This window comes from Rhinopithecus roxellana, chromosome 12 (assembly GCF_007565055.1).
Source record: "Rhinopithecus roxellana isolate Shanxi Qingling chromosome 12, ASM756505v1, whole genome shotgun sequence".
NCBI classification, from domain to species: Eukaryota; Metazoa; Chordata; class Mammalia; order Primates; family Cercopithecidae; genus Rhinopithecus; species Rhinopithecus roxellana.
In genome coordinates this window covers 14,304,036-14,316,723 of record NC_044560.1, presented here as the reverse complement: position 1 = coordinate 14,316,723, position 12,688 = coordinate 14,304,036, and the positions used below count along the sequence as shown (strand labels likewise).

Below are 12,688 nucleotides of genomic sequence, written 5' to 3'. Positions count from 1 at the left end.
ATTTGCTGGGCACAGTGGCTCATGGCTGTAATCCCAGCACTTTGGGAGGCCAAGGCAGGCAGATCACTTGAGGTCAGGATTTCGAGACCAGCCTGGCCAACATGGCAAAACCCGATCTCTACTAAAAATACAAAAAAAGTTAGCTGGCGTGATGATGCATGTCTGTAAACCCAGATGCTCGGGAGACTGAGGCACAAGAATCGTGTGAACCCAGTATGCAGAGGCTGCAGTGAATCCAAGATAGCACCACTGCATTCCAGCCTTGGCGCTAGAGCGAGACTGTCTTAAAAAAAAAAAAAAAAATTAGGATTTTTCTGGTCACCATTTTTTAGGCACACATTGACTGATACAATGAACTGTCTACAGAGACTCATTCCATCCTTTCCTATTCATAACCAAGAGCTCAAGACTGTATCATAAGCATAGTTTAACTTTAGTTCCCCTAACACATCATTTTTATACTTGTCAAATGTGAAACTCGTGTTATTATTATTATTTGTTTTGAGATGGAGTTTTGCTTTTGTTACCCAAGCTGGAGTGCAATAGCACCATCTCGGCTCACTGCAACCTCCGCCTCTCAGGTTCAAGCAATTCTCCTGCCTCAGCCTCCTGAGTAGCTGGGATTACAGGCGCCTGCCACCATGCCCGGCTAATTTTCGCATTTTTAGTAGAGATAGGGTTTTGCCATGTTGGCCAGGCTGGTCTCGAACTCCTGACCTTAGGTGATCCACCCGCTTCGGCCTCCCAGAGTGCTGGGATTACAAGCGTGAGCCACCGCGCCCGGCCTCGTGTTATTTTTCTGTCCACTCACACAGCTTTATGAGAACTTTGGGCAATAGTTTCTGATGGATGGGCATTGTATCTTCACTGTTTTGAGATTTAGAAAGAAACTGTTTAAGAACTACTTCCATCATGATGCATCCTCAGGAGATGTGGATGAACTGCGGACATGTGGGATGAAGATGAATAAGAGATGAGTGAGTTTGTATCTCCCTCTAAAGAAAGTGGCTTTTGTCAAAATGTACTTGTAAAGAAATGTATAGGCTGGGCAAAGTGGCTCAGCCTGTAATCCCAGCACTTTGGGAGACTGAGGCGGGAGAATCGCTTGAGCCCAGGAGTTGGAGACCAGCCTGGACAACACAGTTAGATTCCGTGGCTAAAAAATTTAAAAAATCAGCGTGGTGGTGCATGCCTGTAGTTCAGCTCTTCGGGAGCCTGGGCTGCAGTGAGCCGTGAGGGTCCCCTCCAGCCCGGGCGAGTGAGACCTCGTCTCAAACAAAAAAAAAAAAAAGCAATTAACCCACAATTTTCAAGGCAATTGTTATGCTTTATTACAACAAGAAGTGTTTGAAATGCATCCCATTTGTAGATCCCTAGAATTAAAACGGTCACCTTTGTTTACACTCTTACACCAAACACAGTTTTTGGAAGAGGTATCTCAGACTTCATACTTAGCCCCAGATTAAAGGTCAATTGTGAGTCCTTTTATTTTGTCTCGACCTTAGTACCTTTCTAGCCAAAACATGGAAGTAAGACACCTTTTCTACGTTAATACTGCATTTCCAGGGATCTTGGGGTGTCCCGGGGAAGGGCGCGGTCCCCTCTCCGTCATGGTGGGGTGTGGACTCGGTCGCCTTCTCCCGGCGCCGCGGTACCCAGGACAGGAGGCAGAGGCCAGGAAGGGTCCTGGGAGGCTCAGGCCGGGTCTGCGACTTCCCAGCGGTTGGCTGCAACGACCCTGTGGGCACCTGCCTGTCAGACGGCACCCGCTCCCAGCCCTCTCCAGCCTGCGGCCACTCCTCCCCCGGCCCTACTCCAGCCCCGCCCGTGCAGTAAGGCCAGAGTCTGGTGTAGCGCCAGGCGGGACCGTCCCATCTTCGAAGTTTTCTGCCCCGCAATTATCTCAGACGGGGGAGAGACAGAAGAGAAGAGAAGAGAAGAGAAAAGAAAAAAAAAAAAAAAGGCGAAGGGCGAGACACCCGGATGTGCCGAGCACCGCCCCCTGGAGCCCCATTGCGCATGGGCACCGTGGAGGCAAGGGCGCGGCTTGTGGGAGGGAGGAGACAGGGCGGTGGTTGGGCGAAAGGAGAGCCACGCCCGCCACGGAACGTCTCTGCGCATGCGCCGGGGGCCAGCTTCTGGTACTTTCGACGCGCCTGCTGACGTACGCTCTCAGTGCGCGTCCGGAGGTCGGAGGTGGAGGTTGTGGACTTCGCTGTTCGATAGTGCGTACGAAAAGCCCCTCTTAGTCCTACGTTCCGAAAGGAGGTTGTGTGTTGGGCCTTTCTCTCAGTCGTGAGGGAGGCGTCGACGGCCTGCGGTAAGTTTTCTGCTGACTGGGTCTCTCAGGACCGCCGCAGTGGTCTCTCGGGAGTGAGGGACGGGAAACGTGCCGGGCTCGCGTTTGGGGAACGCAGCGTTTTGCTTCGAGGTCGCGGCCTCAGGGCGCCGAGCGGAGTTTTTAGGGCTGATTCCTTTCGCCGCGGCCGCCGACCGCGCCGTGGCTCCGCCTCCCGGAGGGCCCCAGACTGTGGCTTCCGGGTGGCCAGGCGCCCGCTTCCGCGACTCGACTTGTTTTTCTTCCTGGGATTTTTAGGAAGTCGTGAGTTGAGGCTTGCGGGATCCTTTCCGGAGAAAGCGCAGGCTAAAGCCGCAGCTGAAGATGTCCAACTACGTGAACGACATGTGGCCGGGCTCGCCGCAGGAGAAGGATTCACCCTCCGCCTCGCGATCGGGCGGGTCCAGCCGGCTCTCGTCGCGGTCTAGGAGCCGTTCTTTTTCCAGAAGCTCTCAGTCCCATTCCCGCGTCTCCAGTCGGTTTTCGTCCAGGAGTCGGAGTCAGAGCCGGAGCCGGAGGAGCAGGTCAAGGTCCCGTTCCCGAAGGCGCCACCAGCGGAAGTATAGGCGCTACTCGCGGTCATACTCGCGGAGCCGGTCGCGATCTCGCAGCCGCCGTTACCGAGAGAGGCGCTACGGCTTCTCCAGGAGATACTACCGGTCTCCTTCGCGGTCCCGGTCCTGGTCCCGGTCCCGTAGCAGGTCGCGCTCTCGGGAAAGGTCGTACTACGGAAGGGCGTCCGCGATGGCGCGGGGGCGGCGCTACTACGGCTTTGGTCGCACAGTGTACCCGGAGGAGCACAGCAGATGGAGGGACAGATCCAGGACGAGGTCGCGGAGCAGAACCCCGTTTCGCTTAAGTGAAAAAGGTGGGTGGGTCATTTACCTTTCTAGTTTGGTAATGTGTGGTGACAGTGCACGAGGAGGTTAGGGAACCAAAGTTGCTGTGTAGTTTCAATATTAGTTCGTTTGGTGCTGGAAATCTTTTTCGTTGGAGGAAAGAGGGAGGACATTACTTGTAGTTAGTGGACAGCGTTCTTTCTCTTCAGGGTTAAAGGTCAATCGGATGTCAAATGGCTCAGGATGTAGGAAACCTGTTTTCCTATTGGCTGACTGTTCTTGGTGGTGGAGCCTTTTAAATGTTATGATTAAGTTAAAGGTTTTAAGTTTATAGATTGGGAAGAACAACATCAAAACACGCTGCCTTTTAGTTGACATTATTACTGAATACAATTGAATTGTCGAGTATCTTAAATGATTTAGGAGGCCGGCGCGGTGGCTCACGCCTGCGATCCCAGCACTTTGGGGGCCGGAGGCGGGCGGGTCACTTGAGGCCAGGCGTTCCATACCAGCCTGGCCGACGTAGCTCACTGTCTAGTAAAAATACAAAAATTAGCCGGGGGTGGTGGTAGAAATACACTTGAGTGTATCAGTATTGGTTCAGTGGTTGTGATAATTGTACCATATAAAGAATCTATTGCAGAAAACCCTGGTTTTCAGAAATACATCTTTGAAGAAAAAGCAAAATAATACCGCTATTAACTAGAGAAAATTAGCTACAACAAAAAGACAAAATAGTAGGACGCTCAGGCCTTTACTCAGGAAAACTGAAAACTAAGATTATTTAAGAATTTTATTTCTTTTAGCAAGAAGTGAGCTGGAGAACTGAGTTTTCAGTGAATACAGTTACACAGTTGTCCCTCTGTTCACTCGGGGGATTGGTGCCAGGACACATATGGAACCCTCACGCACACTTGGGGTTTACAGTCTCTCAAATACTGTGGTACTTTCTATCTGCATTTAGTAGGGAGAAAAAAATCCAACTATAAAGGGGACCAGCGCATCAAACCAGTGTTAAAGAGCAACCTTACTTTACATATTATAAACAAGTGACTTAATACATTGAATACTACAAAATAACGTGCTTATTTTGTAATTCTGAGTTCTCTTGGGGGGAGAAAACTACCAGATTGATGAATAAATTTTTTTTTTTTTTTTTTCAGATCGAATGGAGCTGTTAGAAATAGCAAAAGCCAATGCAGCGAAAGCTTTAGGAACAACCAACATTGACTTGCCAGCTAGTCTCAGAACTGTTCGTGTAGCCAAAGAAACAAGCCATGGAATAGGTGTATCAAGTAATGGTGCAAAGCCTGAAGTAAGTATTCTAGGTTTGTCCCAACAAAACGTTCAGAAAGCCAAGTGTCAAATCTGATAAGCCACTTACTATTTACCTTAGACTATGATTTTTGGGAAGTCTAGCTATGTATATAAAGTGCTAAATTCAGAGTAGCAGATCTGAAGATAAGCAAGGTCATACCCATGAAAATGGGAGACTGATGAACTTTAGTAGCAGATCTGAAGATAAGCAAGGTCATACCCATGAAAATGGGAAATTAATGAACTTTATTTGACTGTGCATGGTGCCTCTTGCCTGTAATGAGGCAGCTGGCTTGAGTCCAGGAGTTAAAGATCAGCCTGGGCAACGTGACAAAACCGCGTGTTCACAAAAAATACAAAAATTAGCCAGGCATGCTGGCGCATGCCGGTAGTGCTAGCTGTTTGGGAGGCTGAGGCAGGAGGATCTTTGAGCCCAGGATGCTAAGATTGCAGTGAGCCAAGATTGCACCATTGTACTCCAGCCTGGGCAGCAGAGTGAGACCCTGTCTCAAAAAATACATTTAATTTTTCATTTTCAGTTAACACTGTACTCTTCTAACACCGTTAATATATTGTAGCTGGTACTTTGGTGATTTCTGTTACCAGGTTTTCTAAGCTATTTACAGTGTGTGTGTGTAGCTTTCATTTGCAGCATTATGTTCCCACAAATCTGTACTCAACATATACAGTATAGTTTATCTGCTTTATTTCTGTCTTATAGAAATCATGAATGTGGTCTGCAGACATTGATGAAGAAAATCTGTTGGTAATTGATACATGGGCTAAAGCATCAGGTTTAATTTGAAGTTTATGTTCACACACTGAAAACTTAGTTTTCTTTGTTGGTAGATACATGTGCATGCTAGAATTTGGGACAGGTACTATTTGCATAAAGTATTAAAGTCAATTTTTAAAGTAAGCAAAGGTACACGTTGTAATGGTGGGGCATCTGTGAAAAAGATGTCCCTTTCATAATATATGCAATATATTCCAGATGTTTTGAGAGATTACGGAAGAGGAGGCCTGCTTCACTTGCAGATAAGTTTGTTATAATTCTCCAGAAATGTGCAGGATGTGCATTAGCAAATTGCACTGTACTTTTCACTCCAGCCTGGGTGACAGTGAGACTCCGTCTCGAGAAAAAAAAAAAAAAAAAAAGATGCTGTATCTAAATGAATCTGTGTAATTGGGCCCAGATGTGGGTTTGTTCAGTATTAGTAGACAGAGTCTTTGTTCAGACGATTAGGTGCCTGACTGGCAAATATGCCTTAGCTTCTTAAAGCTAGGTATTTCTGATGTGGCTTTACTTTTCAAAAGTTAACTTGACTCAATCTGAGAAAACTGATTAAAAAACTAGTTTAAAAATTACTTAAATTTGCCAGCAGGGAAGTAAAATAATTATGACAAGAACGTCTTAAGCCTAATATTAAATCAGTTTTGTTAAGGGGAAAACTCAGTAATTCTCTTCAGCTGTTGAATGAATATATCGTTAGATCCAAGTTGATTTTTGTGTTTACAACTAAATTTTGTATACAGTTAGATTATTTTTTAATATAGGATTTAGAAACCAAGAGTATGTGTTTTAAAATTACACTTTTTCTTCACCTGTCTAGCTGTCGGAAAAGGTAACAGAAAGTGGAACTAGAAATCCTAGTGAAAAACCTTCCCAGCAAAGGAGCATAGCTTTTAGCTCTAATGTAAGTATGTCCAGGCATTGATCACTCAAAAATTGGATTTAGGATGTGTTTGTATCTTTACGTTTTTATCTTTGTGGTGATAATTGGGGGCCTACTGACACAGTTTTTAAACAGAATTAAAATCGTTTGTTTTTGAGCCACGTTTACAAGTGGCCATTATAATGGGTTCATAACCTATCTGACATTCACATTAGTTTTGATATTTTGCCTTTCTTTTAAGTGTCTCCCCTTTTATATTGAAATATTTTAAAGGGAAATCTTTAGAATATTCCTTAATCACAATGTTTTAAAATACGGTTTCAAAAATGAGGCCCCCAAATCATTATACCTTGTGTATGTCCAGTGTTTCCCTGCTGCCCCAGTATCTTCACTTTACATTTTGAATCAAGCTACAATTAAGGTTCACACTATGTTTGGTTTATAATACCTTTCTTTTTTTTTTTTGAGACGGAGTCTGGCTCTGTCACCCAGGCTGGAGTGCAGTGGCCCGATCTCCGCTCACTACAAGCTCCGCCTCCGGGTTCCCGCCATTCTCCTGCCTCAGCCTCCCGAGTAGCTGGAACTACAGGCACCCGCCACCACGCCCGGCTAATTTTTTGTATTTTTAGTAGAGACGGGGTTTCACCATGTTAGCCAGGATGGTCTGGATCTCCTGACCTCGTGATCTGCCTGCCTTGGCCTCCCAAAGTGCTGGGATTTACAGGCGTGAGCCACCGCGCCCGGCCTCTTTTTTTTTTTTTTTTTTTTTTTGAGACAGTCTTGCTCTGTCGCCCAGGCTGGAGTGCAGTGGCGTGATCTTGGCTCACTGCAGCCTCTGCCTCCTGGGTTTAAGCGATTCTCATGCCTCAGCCTCCCGAGTAGCTGAGACTACAGGCGCACGCCACCACACCCAACTAATTTTTGTATTTTTAGTAGAGACAGGGTTTCACTGTGTTTGCCAGGATGGTTTCCATCTCCTGACCTCGTGATCCTCCCGCCTCAACCTCCCAAAGTGTTGGGATTACAGGCGTGAGCCACCACGCCCAACAGTTGATATCTTTAAGGCTTATACATGGGATTATTTAATGTACTTTTTTGTGTGAACGTGTATAATTACATGTTTGGGAAGCTGACTGAATTTGTTCTTTTACAGAATTCTGTAGCAAAACCAATACAAAAATCAGCTAAAGCTGCCACAGAAGAGACATCTTCAAGATCACCAAAAATAGATAAGAAAAAAAGTCCATATGGACTGTGGATACCTGTCTGAAAGGAGAAAACTAATGGCTAAGTTTGCATGAAAACTGCACTTTATTGCAAGTTAGTGTTTCTAGCATTATCCTGTCCCTTTGAGCCATTCAGGGGTACTTGTGCATTTAAAAACCAACACAAAAAGATATAAATACTTAATACTCAAATATTAACATTTTAGGTTTCTCTTGCAGATATGAGAAATAGCACAGATGGACCAAAGGTTATACACAGGTGGGAGTCTTTTGTATATAGTTGTAAATATTTTCTTGGTTATGTAAAAATGAAATTTTTTAGACACAGTAATTGAACTGTATTCCTGTTTTGTATATTTAATAAATTTCTTGTTTTAATTCTTAGTCTCTATTCTATATGTAATTACCTAATGGGTCTTTGTAGAGATACAAGGAGGCGTGTGTTGATTAAAGCCTTGTTAATCCCAAGTCCAAGGCTCACTGGCCCAATGTGGGATTTTGAGAAATGCTGAATCTCAATCAAGTCCCTACCCTAGACCTGCTGAATTAGAAACTGAATTTTAACAGGATTCCCAATTGAGGTCAATACTTCAACTTGAAAAATTGCCCTAAAAAATTTATAGAATACTGGGCTTCAAGGCAAGAAACTAAGCCAGAAAGAGGAGAAATAGAATCCCTCATTAAGCTGTAAAATCTATGTGGTGTAGTTAACATTTATTTATGCTTTTAAAAGTATTCTAAATAAATTTTTTTTTTTTTTTTTTGAGACGGAGTGCAGTGTCGTGTTCTGGGCTCACTGCAAGCTCCGCCTCCCAGGTTCACGCCCTTCTCCTGCCTCAGCCTCCCGTGTAGCTGGGACTACAGGTTCCCGCCACCACGCCCAGCTAATTTTTTTGTGTGTTTACTGGAGATGGGGTTTCACTGTGTTAGCCAGGGTGGTCTCGATCTGACCTTGTGATCTGCCTGCCTTGGCCTCCCAAAGTGCTGGGATTACAGGCGTGAGCCACTGTGTCTGACCCTTAAGCACATAAAATTTTAAGAAGTGGGTATTACACTTCATGAACTGGAAAATCTAGACGGCTGATCTAAATAAGTGGACTGGTTTTTATGGATAGACTTTAATTTTTAGAGATAGGGTTTCTTGCTCATCACTCAGGCTGGAGTGTAGTCAGTCACAGCTTGCTGCAACTCCAGGGCTCAGGCAATCCTCCTGCCACAGCTTCTGCCATATAGGCTTATGCCACCACACCTGGCTAATTTTTGGGGGTAGAGATGAGTGGGATTTCTATGTTACCCTAGGCTGGTCTTGAACTTATGGCTTCAAGCAATGCTGCTCCTGCGGCGCCCCCAGAGTGTAGGGATTACAGGTGTGAGCCACTGTGCCTGGCCTAAAATAATAGTTTGACCAAATGTTTTAACTTTCTTACAAGGATATTTGGTTTTTTTGAAGGATGGCATTTTACAGAATGTTACTAGGGATCAGTCTCCATCTCCATGGTTTTGTTCCCATAAATGCACCTGGGCTGTGTAATAGAGCAGGGGACAGGAAAGCACCTGTAATTGTGACCACTTCTGGGGAAGAGGAGGGACTACGGTGAATTTCCAGTAGCCATTGTCACCTTCCTTTCACTGCTTACATAGCTTTCAAGAAAAATTAGCACCCTGCTGCTGAAGCTCCCAAGGTCAACTCTAGGCTTCACATTAAACACAGAAAACAAGTGAATAATACACGATAAACGTGGAAATAATACACATTTTGAACATTTCTTTACAAATGTGCATGGGCCTGGGCAGGTGGCAGTCTGAGCTGGTCTCCTAGACTATGCATCAGTTTCCGTAGCAGCACCCAGGATTTGCGCAGTCTCTGCGCTTTCACCCTGAGGAGGAGCGTCTTCAGGCAGGGTGGTTTGGCCTTGGAGGCCCTTGGCAGGCGACCCAGTCCCAATGTCTGTGCCTCCCTCTCTCCTGGCATCACTTCCTTGTCTAGGAAAGACCTAGCCGCAAACGCCCCTACCTCGCTACCCCCAGGCAAGTGCCTGCCACCCGTCTGGTCAGTCACAGTCTCTGCCCTCCCCTGGCAACGCTTCCCCCCCACTTCCGGTAACAACTGGAACCCCAGGCCTCACTTTTCTGGACGAAACATAACCTGGCCCTTCCTGGGGTACCTCTAGAGCGGAGAAGGCATTCCCGCCCCTGGCAGTCCTGGGGTGTGTCATATTGGGCTAGGCCTGTGCGCAGGCACATTGGGTGGAGAAATCTGGACATGTATGGGAGATATGAGGATGTAGTGAGCCATGATCTCAGCCTGGTGACAGTGAGACCCTGTCTCAAAAACAAAAACCTGAAGGCAGACGTATGCCCTTCTTCTGATTTCCTTAAATGCCTTTGTTTAGGGAAGCCAGCTCACCACTTGAAAAGTCAGTTTCCCCTATTACAGCTCTTCATACATTTTCATCTTTGCAGGATTTACATAAATGTAATTAAATAAGTGTGTAATTGCTTGTTTAACGTTAAGTTTGGGTTTTTTTGAACCCAAAATTTTGAACGGATCTCGCTCTGTCACCCAGGTTGGAGTGCAGTGGCGTGATCTCAGCTCACGGCAACCTCTGCCTCTTGGGTTCAAGTGATTTTCCTGCCTCGGCCTCCTGAGTAGCTAGAATTACAGGTGCCTGCCACCACACCTGGCTAAGTTTTGTATTTTTAGTAGAGACGGTCAGGCTGGCCTGGAATTCCTGACCTTAAGTGATCCACCTGCCTAGGCCTTACAAAGTGGTGGGATTACAGGCATGAGCCACTGAGCCCGGCCTAATGTAGTTAATTTAAATGACATTTCTTAACCTTTATTAAAATAGCAAATATTTGGCCAGGCACTGTGGCTTACTCCTGTAATCCCAGCACTTTGGGAGGCTGAGGTGGGAGGATTACCTGAGCCCAGGAGTTCAAGACCAGCCTGGGCGACAGAGCAAGACCCTGTCTCTACCTCTGACCCTGCCACCCCCCAAAATTGAAGTATTAGCGGGGCATAGGGGCAGGTGCCTGTAGTTGCAGCTACTTGGGAGGCTCAGGTAGGAGGATCCTCTAGAAAGCAGAGGTTGCAGTGAGCCAAGATTGTGCCGCTGCACTGCAGGCAAGGCAACAGGAAGATCTTGTCTCAAAAAAAAGCAAATATGGCAGAGTAACAGGATTGTTTTCTATGTTATAGATGATTTGATAGAGCAATATTATGGGTATTTACATTCTTTAAAGAAAACAAGAATGTTAATTATAAACCAGGCATGGTGGCTCATGCCTGTAATCCCAGCTACTCAGAGGAAGAGGCTGAGGATGGAGGGATGACTTCAGGCCAGGAGTTCGAAATCAGCCTAAATAACATAGTGAGACCCTGTCTCTTAAAAATAAAGTCAATTATAAAATTATTTTCAGTAAGATCCCTTATCAGAATTACAGGTTTTGAAAGTTATGTTACTAGGCTTATGTATGCTAAGTAATTACTGCTTACAAAGTTGTAGACTGAGTAAGAAAAATCAACCAAAGAGTGAAGCGTGCCGGGGCTGGCAATAGGGGGATCCATCACTACTACTATCCCTAAAGAGGCAAAAGAAGGGAGCAGCAGTGGGAACCCAGAAAGTATAGGGTTAGGCCAGGCACGGTGGCTCACGCCTGTAATCCCAACACTTCAGGAGACTGAGGCAGGTGGATCACCTGAGGTCAGGTATTCGAGACCAACCTGACCAACAAGGTGAAACTGTCTCTACTAAAAATATAAAAATTAGGCCGGGCGCGGTGGCTCAAGCCTGTAATCCCAGCACTTTGGGAGGCCGAGACGGGCGGATCACGAGGTCAGGAGTTTGAGACCATCCTGGCTAACACGGTGAAACCCCGTCTCTACTAAAAAATACAAAAAGCTGGCCAGGCGAGGTGGCTGGCGCCTGTAGTCCCAGCTACTCGGGAGGCTGAGGCAGGAGAATGGCGTAAACCCGGGAGGCGGAGCTTGCAGTGAGCTGAGATCCGGCCACTGCACTCCAGCCCGGGTGACAGAACAAGACTCTGTCTCAAAAAAAAAAAAAAAAATTATATATATATATATAATATATAATATATAATATATATAAATATAATATATATATAATATATAAAATATATATATATAAATAAGCCGGGTGTGTTGGAAGGTACCTGTAGTCCCAGCTACTTGGGAGGCTAAGACAGGAGAGTTGCTTGAACCTGGGAGGTGGAGGTTGCAGTGAGCTGAGATCACGCCACTACACTCCAGCCTGGGCAATGGAGAGAGACTCCGTCTCAGAAAAAAAAAAAAAAGAAAATGTAGGGATAGAAGATAGTCTTCAGACAGAAGTGGTGCCTACAGAAATATGCCAAATCCATAATCCAGCTAGGGAATAAATACCTTGACCTCATTTCTTCCAAACCTGTGATCTTATGTAGGTACTATGGACTGGCAGGACCCAGGAAGACAGAGGGCAAGAGAGTTTACTAATGCAGTCCATTCAGGCCAGCACTCAGGGACACAACATGGAGACCAGTGGAGAGCAGTTCTAACAGGGCAGACAGAAAATATCTAGCACAGTATTTTTTTCAACAGGATATGGCAACAATTAAAAAAATTGGAGTCTTATAAGAAGTCTTCAAATTATATTTATACATATTTATTAACAAAGAACAGAACAAGTGATGTGTCTAATTGAATTTTTCTAGATGCTGGAATCTTCCATCGTATATGCTAGTCTTTACAATGTGACATTGGCACTCCTTCAATCTAGAAGTAGAGTCTGTTTCCCTAATCCTGGAATCTGTGACTATGGAGGGAGTGACACTGTGTGAATTCTGAGACTAAGTCATAAAAAGTGAAACACAGATTCCACCTAGTTCTCTTGGGATACTTGTTCTTAAAACCAGCCCCCATGCTTTGAGGAAGCCCAGGCCAATGGAGAGGCCAGGTGTGGGCGTTCAGGCAGACAGCCAACATCAACCACCAGACTTCTGAGTGAGGAAACCTTTGCAAGGATTCCAGCCCCAGCCCCTAATCTGACTGCAACTGCATGAGAGGCCCTGTGTGAGAACCACACCAATTCTCAGAACTATGAGAGATAATAATAAAGTAATACTTATGTTAAGGTACCAAGTTTTGGGATAATTGGTTATGCCACAATAGAGAAATGATACAGTTCAGAACAGGTTTTTGTTGTTTGTTTTTTTGAGCCAGACTCTCACTCTGTCGCCCAGGCTGGAGTACGGTGGCGCGATCTCAGCTCACTGCAATCTCCGCCTTCCAGA

General features: G+C 45.6%; 1 protein-coding gene across 2 annotated transcripts; it reads left to right on the top strand.

The window, feature by feature from the left end:
- Positions 1-2,110: 2,110 nt before the first annotated feature.
- Positions 2,111-7,780, top strand: RSRP1 (arginine and serine rich protein 1). Of its 2 annotated transcripts, XR_004060434.1 has the most exons (6): positions 2,111-2,320; positions 2,597-3,206; positions 4,341-4,492; positions 6,108-6,191; positions 7,324-7,490; positions 7,616-7,780. XR_004060434.1 is itself a non-coding variant. In XM_010355716.2 (5 exons), the coding sequence occupies exons 2-5, from the start codon at positions 2,663-2,665 to the stop codon at positions 7,438-7,440; spliced, it is 897 nt and encodes a 298-aa protein (XP_010354018.2). In that variant the 5' UTR covers positions 2,111-2,320; positions 2,597-2,662; the 3' UTR covers positions 7,441-7,780. The 2 variants fall into 2 exon arrangements, 1 of the variants encoding a protein (XP_010354018.2); XM_010355716.2 differs by having other exon boundaries at positions 7,324-7,780.
- Positions 7,781-12,688: the final 4,908 nt, after the last annotated feature.

Coding starts and splice junctions, on each gene's coding strand:
- RSRP1 (XM_010355716.2), top strand. CDS start 2,663: ATGTCCAACTACGTGAACGACATGTGGCCGGGCTCGCCGCAGGAGAAG. Junction 3,207..4,340: donor GTTTCGCTTAAGTGAAAAAG/GTGGGTGGGTCA, acceptor TTTTTTTTTCAG/ATCGAATGGAGCTGTTAGAA. Junction 4,493..6,107: donor GTAATGGTGCAAAGCCTGAA/GTAAGTATTCTA, acceptor TCACCTGTCTAG/CTGTCGGAAAAGGTAACAGA.